General features: G+C 38.2%; 1 protein-coding gene across 1 annotated transcript in view; it reads left to right on the forward strand.

Moving 5' to 3' along the window:
• Positions 1 to 13,399, forward strand: part of ppp1r37 (protein phosphatase 1, regulatory subunit 37) — a 66,838-nt gene that overhangs the window by 17,175 nt on the left and 36,264 nt on the right. Inside the window, exon 2 of the mRNA XM_057838533.1 lies at positions 10,307 to 10,404. Coding sequence (XP_057694516.1) covers positions 10,307 to 10,404 — 98 coding nt within the window. The remainder of the gene's footprint in view (positions 1 to 10,306; positions 10,405 to 13,399) is intronic.

Raw genomic sequence — 13,399 nt, forward strand, 5'->3', positions numbered from 1 at the left:
ATTGTGACCTTGTACCTTTTTAAAGGCACAGAAAAAGAATTGATCATGTAGATCTCAGTAGAAAGAATCCTGTTTCATACCTGTCAAGTGGTAAGGTTTCGGCGTAAGTTGTACAAGTGAGCACTGATTTTTAAATGTGTTCGCCGTACATTCAAAATCTGTACGTTTTTCGTGTATTGTTTTTTTTTTCTCCGTTCTGATTGTGTCACCGTTTCGGCAACGAGACAATGTACGTTACAATGCGTTACTACGTTGGTTGAATGACGCAAGAAAAGTCAGAGACACGGAGAAACGAGACAATGTACGTTACAATGCGTTACTACGTTGGTTGAATGACGCAAGAAAAGTCAGAGACACGGAGAAAGAAGAGCGGGAGTGGGAAAGGGGAAGTTGTGTCGCCATTGCAAACGCGATGCTAGGCTAGGTGGCTCCAATAATTCCTGACTGTAGCCGACAGCCTACAAACTATGCCCACATGATGCTACGCTAGATATCACATGTATATGAACTACATGCGAAATGATAGACTTGCTGGTGTTGGTAAACAGCCGCCATCTTAAAGAAGTAGACTTCTCAGAAAGGCTCTGTTGTAGTGAACCTTCCTAGCAAACCTAAGTAACCTTTTATCTAAAATACTCCTTAATCGGCAAAATCTTGACTTGAATGTATCTTTAAATGATGAAACAGTTTTAAAACTTTCACATGTCAAAAGTAGACAGAAGGAAAGTAATGCAAAAAGGGGAGCGATTTTAACAACTTTAACGGTCGATTCACAACATTAAATGACATCCAAACATAGCAAGGGTTACTGTTTTTTTTTTTTTTTGGTTTGTTTTTTTAATGGGAAAAAAAAATAACATGAAAGGTAACTAATTACTCTTACATTCAGGTAACGGAGTTACTAACTCACATTTTTGGAGAAGTAATTTGTAACTGTAATTACTGTTTTAAAGTAAGATTCACAACACTGGTCATAAAGATGCAGTCTGCAGAATGAAAAGTGACAGAAGCGGAGACTTTATTCTGCCAATTTGTTGCCGAACACAATTTACCTGCAACTATTGCTGATCACTTCTCAGAATTAGCAAAAGAAATGTTCCCTGACTCAAAGATTGGATCGCTAAGTTAATTTATCAATTGACCTTTTTAATATATAACTGAACACACTAACGAACTACCTTCAAGTCAAATTGAACTGCGAGCTGAAGTGTCATGAAGTGCAGCCATCAAAAGACATGATAGAAATTGCCAAAAGTGCTACATACAATTATAAAAAAATGTCACTGTTAAATTTTAGTAATCATGATGTAGCTGAAGATATTGATTGTTCTTTGATTGGATCAGGTTATATGTGACAATATTACCAATAAATTCATATTATTTTAAAAATTGAGTTTTATTTCTGTTTCATATTGCACGCTATATAAAACGTTGTAAGATTAGTCACCAATTTGTAAGGGTATACGCCACTATTTGTAAGATTGCCAATGGCCTCGGGTTGACTGGCATGCAGTTTGATAAAGTGAAAAAAGACAGACTTTCATTGCTCTGGTGTGTGAGAGTAGATAACTATGTCAACAAAATCCAATATTTTTCAGTAGCAGACGAAATATCCATTGTCAGACATTTTTGAATGCCAGGACTATTTTAGCCAATCAAATGCAAGTGTCTCTTATTGTCCCGCAAAATTGTCATGCATTGGCTACTCACTGTGTTACGCCCTGCTATTAGAGTAACAACTTTGAAAGGAACCAGGAAATTAGGCGAGCTTTGTATTAGTCAGACTAAAAAAAGGCGATAGACGGCAACAGAGTGACCAGGTACAAAACCTAAACTGTATGTCCATGTTCTTAGCTACTTTTTACCTGTTTCGAGTGCAGCAGCATTTATGTGCTGTACGCACGTGGAGTGACTGATGTCATGTTGTTCACACCATGGCTGCGCTCCTTGGTGGTGTCTTTTTTTTTTTCTTTTAACATTTTCTTAATTATCCAGTGTCTCAGAAATGTGCAATCTGCATACCTAAATCCTTTGTAAAACTCATTCACATGAAGGGCGTTTATACTAGCTGTTGTCTACTGCTTTAAGCAAGTTGTTAGACTACAAAAGGTAAAGCATCTCAAGTAGACTGACAACATAGCAATACATCTTCCAGAAAACATCATAATGCAATTTATTTTTTTAACATTTTCATAAAGTACAATCCTGTATTGTGCGGTTTTTTTTCTAAAGCACACAACCAACTTGTTCATTTGCATTCTATGGGGACCTTGAAACAATGGCTTTTCCATGCATTTTGTTGTGGGATCGTAGTTTTCTGTTGACATAACCCTGTCCAGGAAACACACGTTTGGTCAGTGTTAACTCTTACATAACATCGTGTGAAATTTGTGAATGATCATACCATCAATGAAAATATGGCTTAGTGCTATGGCCAGTAAGTTTATATCTGTGACTGACTGGATTAGGATAAAATGGTTGCACTCTGGTATGCGTAAGTGCTCCGTTTGCAGTTTCCTCAATAGAATGACAAATTGCTACTGATTTACTAGGCATTGACATTCGTGTGAGAGAGGCGTTAAGAAAATGATCGATGCATGAAGGTTACCTCTTTACAGGTGCCTTATTCTTTCAACTGCAAAGTGCTAATCCTTCAAGAGGATTGTTTGCTTATTATGTATTACCACTGCATAACCAGGTATTTGTTTTGTGACTGGATAAAATCAAGGTCAGTGGTTTATAGATTAGGCAGTAACTTGAACTCTCCTTCAGTCAGTTTGCTACATGCGTTAAGTGTGTTAAGAGTCTAGATGTGTTGACAGCTCAGCAAGGGGTTCTCTTCACATGCTTAGCTGTAATCAATTCTCTTTTCAAGCAGTTTCACAAGATGCATCTTCTGTAGTCCGATGCATCTATGTATGGTTTTCATGATTAAAAGGCATTATTGCAAATTGTTGAAAGTGTTGAATTGTTGAAAATAATTAAATATAGAAGGCCATCAAATGGTTGGCACAGCAACCATGACGAATTATGCTATGCTATATAAAGGCTTTTACTATACTTTTTTAATATGTCAAGATCTCCTTGCTCTCCAAACAGTTATGAAATACAGCTTTTAAGGTATACTTTTTCTACTGTCAAATAAGGCTGGAACAACTAATCGATTAAATCAGTAATAATTAATAAATTTGTTGCCAACGAATTTGATTATCAATTGTTGTCAGCAACTAATTGTGGGTGTACTCCATGGAAGCGCTTGCGCAGTAGTGACCGTAAATTAATACAACAATGGCAGCGTCGATTGCAGTTCAGCCACACGATTGTACTAAAACATCACAAACATGGCAACATTTCACTTTAGACGAAGTGAAGCAAAGCCTCCAATATTTGCAAAATGGACTTCACTAGGCACATACAGTGGGGCAAATAAGTATTTAGTCAAGGCAAGATTTCTGGCTGTCAAAGAGGTCTGACTTCTTCTAACAAAGCTCCACTCGTTACCTGTATTAATGGCACGTGTTTTAACTTATTATTGGTATAAAAAACACCTGTCCACAACTTCAGTCAGTCGCACTCCAAACTCCACTATGGCCAAGACCAAATAGCTGTCGAAAGACACCAGAGACAAAATTGTAGACCTGCACCAGGCTGGGAAGACTGAATCTGCAATAGGTAAAACGCTTGACGTAAAGAAATCAACTGTGGGAGCAATTATTAGAAAATGGAAGACATAGAAGACCACTGATAATCTCCCTTGATCTGGGGCTCCATGCAAGATCTCACCCCGTGGCGTCAAAATGATAGCAAGAACAGTGAGCAAAAATCCCAGAACCACACGGGGGGACCTAGTGAATGACCTACAAAGAGCTGGAACCACAGTAACAAAGGCTACTTACTATCAGTAACACAATGCGCTGCCAGGGACTCAAATCCTGCACTGCCAGACGTGACCCCCTGCTGAAGAAAGTACACGTCCAGGCCCGTCTGCGGTTCGCTAGAGAGCATTTGGATGATCTAGAAGAGGACGGGGAGAATGTGTTATGGTCAGATGAAACCAAAATATAACTTATTGGTAGAAACACAGGTTCTTGTGTTTGGAGGAGAAAGAATACTGAATCGCATCTGAAGAACACCATACCCACTGTGAAGCATGGGGGTGGAAAAATCATGCTTTGGGTCCGTTTTTCTGCAAAGGGACCAGGGCGACTGATCTGTGTAAAGAAAAGAATGAATGGGGCCATGTATTGAGAGATTTTGAGTGAAAATCTTCTTCCATCAGCAATGGCATTGAAGATGAGACGTGGCTGGGTCTTTCAGCATGACAATGATCCCAAACACACAACCCGGGCAACAAAGGAGTGTCTTCGTAAGAAGCATTTCAAGGTCCTGGAGTGGCCTAATCAGTCTCCAGATCTCAACCCCATAGAAAATCATTGGAGGGAGTTGAAAGTTCGTGTTGCGCAACGACAGCCCCAAAACATCACTGCTCTAGAGGAGATCTGCATGGAGGAATGGGCCAAAATACCAGCAACAGTGGGTGAAAAGCTTGTGAAGAATTACAGAAAACGTTTGTCCTCCGTTATTGCCAACAAAGTGTACATAACAAAGTATTGAGATTAATTTTTGGTATTGACTAAATACTTGTTTTCCACCATGATTTGCAAATAAATTCTTTAAAAATCAAACAAGGTGATTTTCTGGGGGGGGGGGGGGATTCTGTCTCTCATGGTTGAAGTTTACCCATGTTGACAATTACAGGCCTCTCTAATATTTTCAAGTGGGAGAACTTGCACAATTAGTGGTTGTCTAAATACTTATTTGCCCCACTGTATAATGTAGTCTCGTATCATGTTATTTGCACCATAAAAGCACAAATGTTAAACGGGATAAATTTAGCAGTTAAGCAGATTTAATACTCCATGCGTGGGTGTAACATATCACATGGATATATTGAACCGTTTTTTGTTTTGCATGTTCGGTTCAGTTCACTTGCGTACCGTTTCGGGTTTTATTTTTATGCATTTTTTCCCCATTAAAATCTATTATTAGCGCAAGCTAAGCTAAGCAGAACTGAAGTCCAGTGGCAGTTTTCACACAGACACCATAAGTGTCGGACACTAAGAGTAGCGCGTCCCAAAACATCAATGTTTTATTCATTAATTATCGTTTTATTAATCATTAATGAATATATATTGACTTCAACAAAAATGAGTTACAATTAGCTTGAGAAATGTTTTTTTTTTTCCATTTGTAATCAAATGTTGTTTAGTTTGTTTAGAAAAAAAATAAATGAGTCATTGACACAATTTGTATCAGCACTTTGCCGACAGAGGAAAAATCAGCAGCACTTTTTTATTTGATTGAACAGGACTTTGCCTGATTTTTGTACTGAGAAAATAATTTTGTTTTATACTCGGAAGCTTTCAACAAATTTTATACTTAAGCGTACAGTTGTACAGTTCAAAGGAAGTAGTCATTTATTTTATCTTCATTGTTACTTAGAACATGCCTGAAACAAAAAAAGTCCATCGACTTGTTTTGAAGCGACGGCAACTACTCGTGTCGCGTTCAAGTATTGCTCGGATTTCCAGATATCAGCCACCCTGCTGTCCTCGACAATGTGTTGGAATGAAGTACGGGGAGGATTGACCTTCGTCACATATGGATAAAATGGAAAGGGCACTTTCATGTATATCGACACTTGACGAGTCTAATCAAATGATATACAGTAGACGTGCAGGAGTCCACATTGTCGCGGACAGCAAGGTGGCTGATGGCTAGAAATCCGAGCTGTTCTTGAACGCAACACGAGCAATACTTCGCTCATCTGCACACGACCACAATCTTCTACCTACTTCTTCCTTCTTACAGCAACTCCGCCCGACGACGTGAAAAAAAAAAAAGCGATTATGTGTAATTTCTCGCGGCACACCTGATGATCTCTCACGGCCGTTACACACACACCTGTTGAAAAACAGCGATGTAGAATACATCATTATGGCCTGAAATTTGATGCCCACTTGCAGGACGCCAGGTCTCAATTATTATATATATATATTTTTTTATTAAGAATCATTGTTGTATTTTTAAACCTTATTTTATATAAATTTTTAATGAAAAATACAATTTAAAAAAAGGAATAAAATGTTCATAAAAACAAATTTTAAAATGAATAGAAACACAAATACACACTGGTTATGGCTCCAATAGCACTAATAATTATTATTTTTAAATTAATAGTATTTAACTTATTGTCATCTTTTGACAATAGACGTCAAATGCATTTAAAATGGGAGGACTAGATACTAATGTTCATCTTTCAACGCCATTAACGGTTTTGACAAGAAATTTCTCGCATTTATAATAGATGTCTTACTCGGTCAACGGCAGCCAATTAGTTAAATGTGTGCCTGAAAAAGAGTTACAAAACATATCACAAACTTGGCGCCAAAATTTAAAAATGTGTCTTTGTTTGGATTTTATATACGGCAGCAAGGCTCAAAATAATGTGCATGCACCAGCTATACTGGCTTCTTAGCTGTAATAATTGAGTCATAATAAATGGCAGGTCAAGCTCCCCTGCTGCCCGCAGTTTTTGTTTGCCCCAAGTCACCACTACTTTTGACTGGCAGTTCCACAGTCGCTTACATGCAACAGAGGCACTGCCAGAACTGTCCCTTGGTTATTTCAATGGCATTGCTTTCTTTTTTTAACACTTAAAGCTTCATACAAAAGGTGAGATGGAAGGTGTGTCATTCCTAGAAATAATTTCAAGAAATGAATGGTCATGTTGAACAATAAAAAAATAAATAAAAGATTGATGCTTGCTTCCCTTCCTGCAGATTTATCTTTAGACCCACATTGACCTGAGTTTAAGCCTCTTAAACTGGGATTGCAGTTCGTCTTTGTAGACATTGTCAGCATCTAGGCCTTAAACTCAATGGGAATAAGCCTTCATGTTTATCATCATCTCTTTGCGTCCCCCAAGAATGATTTCAAAGATGTTTGGAGCAGCCATTTCCCCCTCCTCCCTGTTGCCACTCCCTCCCGGCATGTACCAGCAGCAGAGAAGGAAGTGGTAAAAACAAAAGACAGAAATAACAGCGTAGCGCTCACATTTTAATGATCTTGCCAGGCTGCAACTCTGACTGGTTATTTACTAAGTATTTGACTAAGTGCTGCTATCTTTTTGCTATTTTGCCTTTACCGAAGATGTCACAAAGTTAGAACGTTCAAAACTTCTCGCTCTTACTCAGGCCGACACTCACCTACTCCAATCAGTGAGGTTTATGTGTGAAAATGCTGCGGGGTAAACAAGAGACCACCAGTCAGCAAACACCACCTTCCCTCTGGAAGTGTTTGCACACACTTGTGCCACCTGAACACGGAACAATAACTGTATTCCAAGGACTTAATGTTCACTGGAACATGCTGTACCATTCAAGCTAAGAAGCCAGCACGCTACAAACAAAACCATGCAAATACAGTGCAACCTTTTTATTAGCTTTACCGTAGTTCTCGATCTATGTGTCGCACCCGAGTATAAGTCGCACCAGCCAAAAAATAATGCACAAAGGAGAAAGAAAACTTGCACTGGCGTGAAAGTCTTACTTGCGGGGAATACAAACATAGCATTCATTGTAAAATGGATAACAACAGGTTATATAGGCATTTGTTAACATAACAAATTATTCAGGAAACTGTTGCCTAAACAACATAAATTCTTTGCCAAAGTCTCGATTTGACTCCAAATCACAATAAAGCCTTTATTTTCTGTAAGATTTCTGAAAAACTCTGTCAACTCTAAAAGTAGAGGGCACGTCTAAAGCGTCTTTCTCGCTGATGTCGATGTTGAAAAAAACACACGTCGCACCTGAGTGTAAGTCTCAGGCCCTGCCAGACTATAAAAAGCAAAAATATGTAATTGATAGGCTGAAAATAAATTAACCCTCTTACATACAAGCATGAGTGTGCTACAGCACAATACAGGCTGAAGGCTGCGACAAAGAGCGCACATGCCCTCTACTGGCTAACCCGTAACCTACAGCTGTAATAATGTCCGCAATTAGTTAATCAGCCTCAAAACAACTTTAAAAAAACAAAATCGGGCTCCGATAATCTCTCACTACTGGCCCATACTACATCGCTAGTTTCAGAACAATCGGTTCAAGAATGACAGCAGAATAAGACTTCAAAATTTGTGTCTACAAGGAGAATTAGGACAACAACAACAGCAACAACTAATACTGGAGTGCAGACTTCACAGTTCTTCAGTCTTTTAAAAGAACGTGTAAAATTCATCATATAGCAGTGGCGCAGGACGATGAGCTGCGATGGAGCGGTTGTTCACTGTTCTACACAACAGATGGTTGACTATAAATTGCGAAAAATGTGAGTTTTCATCCGCCTGGAAACACAGTTTGATGACTTGCTATAAAACTCAAAACACTTGATAACTCGCTATATAACCCGAAACAAGTTACTCCAAATCGTCTCGCGTGCCTCTTTGATCAAACTCTCGCAGACTATGTTCTCTCGAGTTTGCTGACCCATTCATCATGACTGCAGCTTTAATTATGTTTGTTCTAGGTCCTGAATGCTTTTTGGTCACATGTTGCAGCTGTGTGTGGTTGAACTACAAAATAAGTTGGATGACTGATGGCACTGTCAGGACACAGTACAATGGGAATGGAACCTGACTGATAAGTTGATGCAAACTTTCACCTGATGGTCCAGAATGCTGATTGCCACTGAAAGTTGAACTGACACGTTAAAGAGAGGCATCTCTTTCCTAACCACAGTCAATGAGTGCTTCATGCTATTTGCAGTTACTCCAGATTGTAGCATACGTCTCATGTTTTTAGCAATATCAGAAGAGCATTACTTCTTGAATTAAACTCGGTCAACTCAATTTTTTTCTTCCCGAAAATGTATCACTGTCAACACAGTAATGTTCAGCGGTAGGAGTACAGTGATTATTCGAAGGCATGAGTAATTCAAACTAATATTAATTCAATTTATCTTGATTATTATAAGGCAAGCCATTAATCCTTTTTCTTCTACCATATTTTTGTTATGAGGAATAAGTGATGAACCTTACTATATAATGTTTGCATTTTACAGTGTTAGTTATAATTTAGTAAGTTATTGAGAGGCCTTTTGGTTATTGATAGGCTTGCTGTCCTGTCTCTTAGGTTAAGAAAGTTGTTTCATGGACCAAGGACACAAGTCTCCTCTTCTGTAGCACCAAATATTTTTATCTGATGACTAAGCACAATACCTGTTGGGTTTGTTTTAGTTCAGTGCTCATTGTTCAGGAAACACATCGTCAATTATATTGACTAATTGATTGTGATTGACTCAAATTATAGTTATTTATAAAAATAAATATTGGCACTTTATTTGAAGTCAAGACTGTTCTCGTCTTTGTTTTGTTCATTATAATAATGTTCATGTCATTATGAAAAATCTGGTTAGGTCAAAGGCAAATCTATGTTGAATCCACTGCTAGTTTTTTTTTTTTTTTAAACCTCCAGGTGTTCAAAAACTCAGGTGAATATACATTACAAAAATATACATATACAAAAATCATATATTTATTATCGGTTATCGGTATCTGCTTTGAAGAGCAGTAAGTTATTGATGTCGTGCACCCCTAGTAATAAATCTAGTTGTGGCTAAACAATAGCATATGTCGATTGGCAAACGTGTGGCTATCTGAACATTTAAATATGTAAGCTAAAGTGCAATCACATTCGTAAATGAATGGCTTCTGGTTTTTGAAATGTAAATAAACCAATCTATTGTGATAAAACAACAAAATTGCAATAACTGCATTGACCATCAAAGTGAGGTATAACTGTAACCGTAGTCTTGAAACAAATCTGATTAAAGAAAAACATTGCAATAAAATAATGCAAACTGGTTAAACCTGAGAGTAGCTGAGATCTGTCATGACAGAACATTACTCCTCAAGTTCGGCATTCGCTTCAATGATATCTGGCGCCATCTAGCGTCGTGAACGGGTATTATGTCTAGGCCCCAAATATAAGACGACTCCCACTATTTCGGTCTTATTTCAATGCAAAAAACACTGTCTTATATTTGGGCCAATACGGGATTTATAAGGCCAGTTACTTCCTTGGTGAACACAGCAGTCTTTTGGCAGTTTTTTTTTCTTTCATAAATGCCTTTTGTGTTTAGTTCTATGTACTGTATCTAAGGTAGAAACGTTTGGTATCTGGAAACTGTTTTTGACAATGCAATACAAACGAAATGAAATTGTTTGGGTTTTTTTGTTTTCCAGCTCAGAATGTGACAGTGGACGACATCCTGTCCTCATATAAACAGGCCTGTCAGAAGCTTAACTGTAAACCCATTTCCAAAGTGCTCAAACAGATTCAGGTGAGGAAAACTTCAACCCAAACATAGATTCCCAACACACACACATAGGTTCTGTTATGTAGATGATGTAGATCATGTTATTATATACGGTACTGTATGTATGTATTTATGTATGTGTAGAGATAAAACCCAGTGCAAAACCACGTGGATGAAAAGCGACTGGGAGTTATGTTACATGCTTCCTTGTACGTAATCACACCCCCATCTGGCTGAACTCCAATTATTTTTTTCTTGATTCCATTTAGCCTCTAATTTGATGTACCCAACTGTAATTTACTGCTGTCTATGGTCCTGCTGACTCTGCTGTCCTGTAGCTAGCAATTGCTACTGCTTACCGGCGTGGGTGTCAGCACGACTTGACGACTCTGACAGCTACCTCAGCCGGCAATAAGAACTACATAGCTGGACAGCATGTTTCAATCCTTTCTCCGAAACCATGTCTAACCTTAGATGTCTTTTTTTCAAACGGATGGCAATAAAAAGACAAATTGAGATATTTTCTGATCTAGTTGTGGTTAACCTGGATTGACAGGAACAAAGCAATTCGATGCTAATTGTGCTTTTAAGAATCAATCCTAAACTGTTTTCCCCATTGTGATTATTTCCATTAGATACGGTGTCGATAAACCCAGTAGAGAGTCTTGCGGGTTAACCAGCAGTCATGTGTCCGATAATCCCTCTGTAGGAGCAGTTCCTCAAATCCATTGGAGCGATGATTGGCTTTGTATTTGAAGTAGTACACATGATCACCATGGGTGAAAATGAGTTTGCTGGAAGTTTCCTGTTCTTAAGAATACTATTTCTTTGGAACATGAGTCCAAAATTCAATTCATCTTGGGGCCCCCAATTCAAGAATTAAAAAACTAATGATTTAAAGTCACCCAACTTTCTTAATTTTTTGAAAAACGATGGAGAACATGAACAGTTCTTCAGAACCGGAAGAAAATTGTTGACTGGCTCTTCTTTCATCTCTAACTGTATCTGACTATATTTGTCTGCAATTTTACATATTCCTCTTCTTTGTTGAGCAACTTTCTGTGTATATGTAGTACTCATACATCAGGTCGGGATGCTCCTCTATTTAACTAAAAAAATTTATCTCGTAGTTTTCCTGAAAGCAGGTTTGCCCCCTGAAAACTTGAAAACTGTCTAACAAAAAGTCAGTTTTGAAATCCAGTTTTAACCAACAATAATACAACGTGATTCAGTGCAATTGCAGGTTTGATAACATAACAACTGTAAGATGTTGCCATCGCGCTTTCAAATGTATCACTAGACGTAGTTTAAATACTGTATGTGTACTTTTGTCGGACTGTTTTAGTCTGGCTAGGGGGCAAGAAACCACTAAACCACTGGGAGAACCCTGGAGAGACATGACTGGTTGACAGGATATATTTTCTTTCCACCTGTTGTCACTTTGAATTATGTTTCAATCAAGTAACTGTCGCATGTTCACCTTGACCCTCAGTTTGATAAGCATCACTAGTTATGTTTACATGGACTCTTTTATTCGGATTAAAAGCCTGGTTAGAATAAAATGCTTCATGTACACACCCTATTCATAATATTCTAACCCAATCCAGCACATTCCGATCAAGATTCTATTCCGATAGAGAAGGGTGGTTTATACCAATTAGGGCTGCAGCTATTGAGTATTTTAGTTATCGAGTAATCGACTGAAAATCTATCGATTAATCGAGTAATCGGATAAAACGTATATTTTTTAGGTAAAGAGCAATTATAAATATACATGAGAAAATAAAACATTTCATCTAATATTGAACCAATTTCAGTCAATCAATGTCTTTATTTTCTATGTACATTGTTGAAAACAGCCAACAATTGCCTCTCAGATGTGAACAGAATAAAAAAAAAAGACCAATTCACTGCCCTCACTCCAAAAACTTTTAGATCTTGTAAAAGAAATATATATATTTCTTACCTAAAAATGCCATTACGCTTGATAACACACATCACTTAAAAGTTAGGTGTTTTTCCCATGTGTTTCAATTGAATTTCCATTTGTGTCAAGCAATTTTTAAGTTCTAGTTAAGTTTTAAGTTAGCCTAAACTGTAAGTCCTGATAGGATTTTGAGTTTTTGCAGTGTTCAAAATAAATGTATTGTAACATATCAGGTTATAATATGGCGCGGATATTTGCATGCCTTCCTGAATGCACCGCGTGCCGTGCGGGGGTGAGGGAGGTGCGGGAGAGCGAGAGACATGCCTTCCTGTTGTTGTTGTCATTCCACAAGTTCCCAAAAAATAAATAATTGCAACCTAACGAAGCGGGTGACTCTTTGTCAACATTACAGTATGATGCCTGCTGTATTGGAGCACATTAGGGACCAGGGCTACTTGGTGTTTTATCCAGCAATGACTACTGAGCTAAAATTGACAGTTAGCTTTATCATATTTTCATTTTACACCCTCATCACTCTACAACTGTATGTTTTCACAGATTAAATAAAGCCTGTATGTAAGACACGGTAGCCACGCATCGGCAGTGGTCATAATTAATAGAAACCTAGCCCTCCGCAGGGCTAACGTAGTGTGAGTGAGTGACAGTAACGTTAATCTTATTTATTAGCGCTGAGAAGTGCACTGCTTTAAGATGGCGGCTGTTTACTAACACCGCAGACTCTGTCATATCGCATCTAGTTCAACATACATGTGATATCTTTGAGACGCATAAGATGCTACCTGCTGCCACTTAGCATGATGCGGGCTAGTTTTTAGCAATGTCGGCGTAGTTTGTAGCGGCTGTCGGCTGCAGAAAGGTTTTTTTATATTGTTTTAATCGCTTCCTCCTCTATGCACGTGACATCAGCGCGTTGTCCCACATTAAAAGTAGTCCGGGCAAAACGTGATGCTCAGAGCTGGCAAAATTAAACGATTCCTCGAGGTGAATAAAATTACTCGGATCAGTTTTTAAACTCGAGTTACTCGAGTTGCCCGAGTATTCGTTTCAGCTCTAATACCAATTCATAATCCG

The sequence above is a fragment of the Corythoichthys intestinalis genome, chromosome 6, assembly GCF_030265065.1.
Source record: "Corythoichthys intestinalis isolate RoL2023-P3 chromosome 6, ASM3026506v1, whole genome shotgun sequence".
NCBI lineage: Eukaryota > Metazoa > Chordata > Actinopteri > Syngnathiformes > Syngnathidae > Corythoichthys > Corythoichthys intestinalis.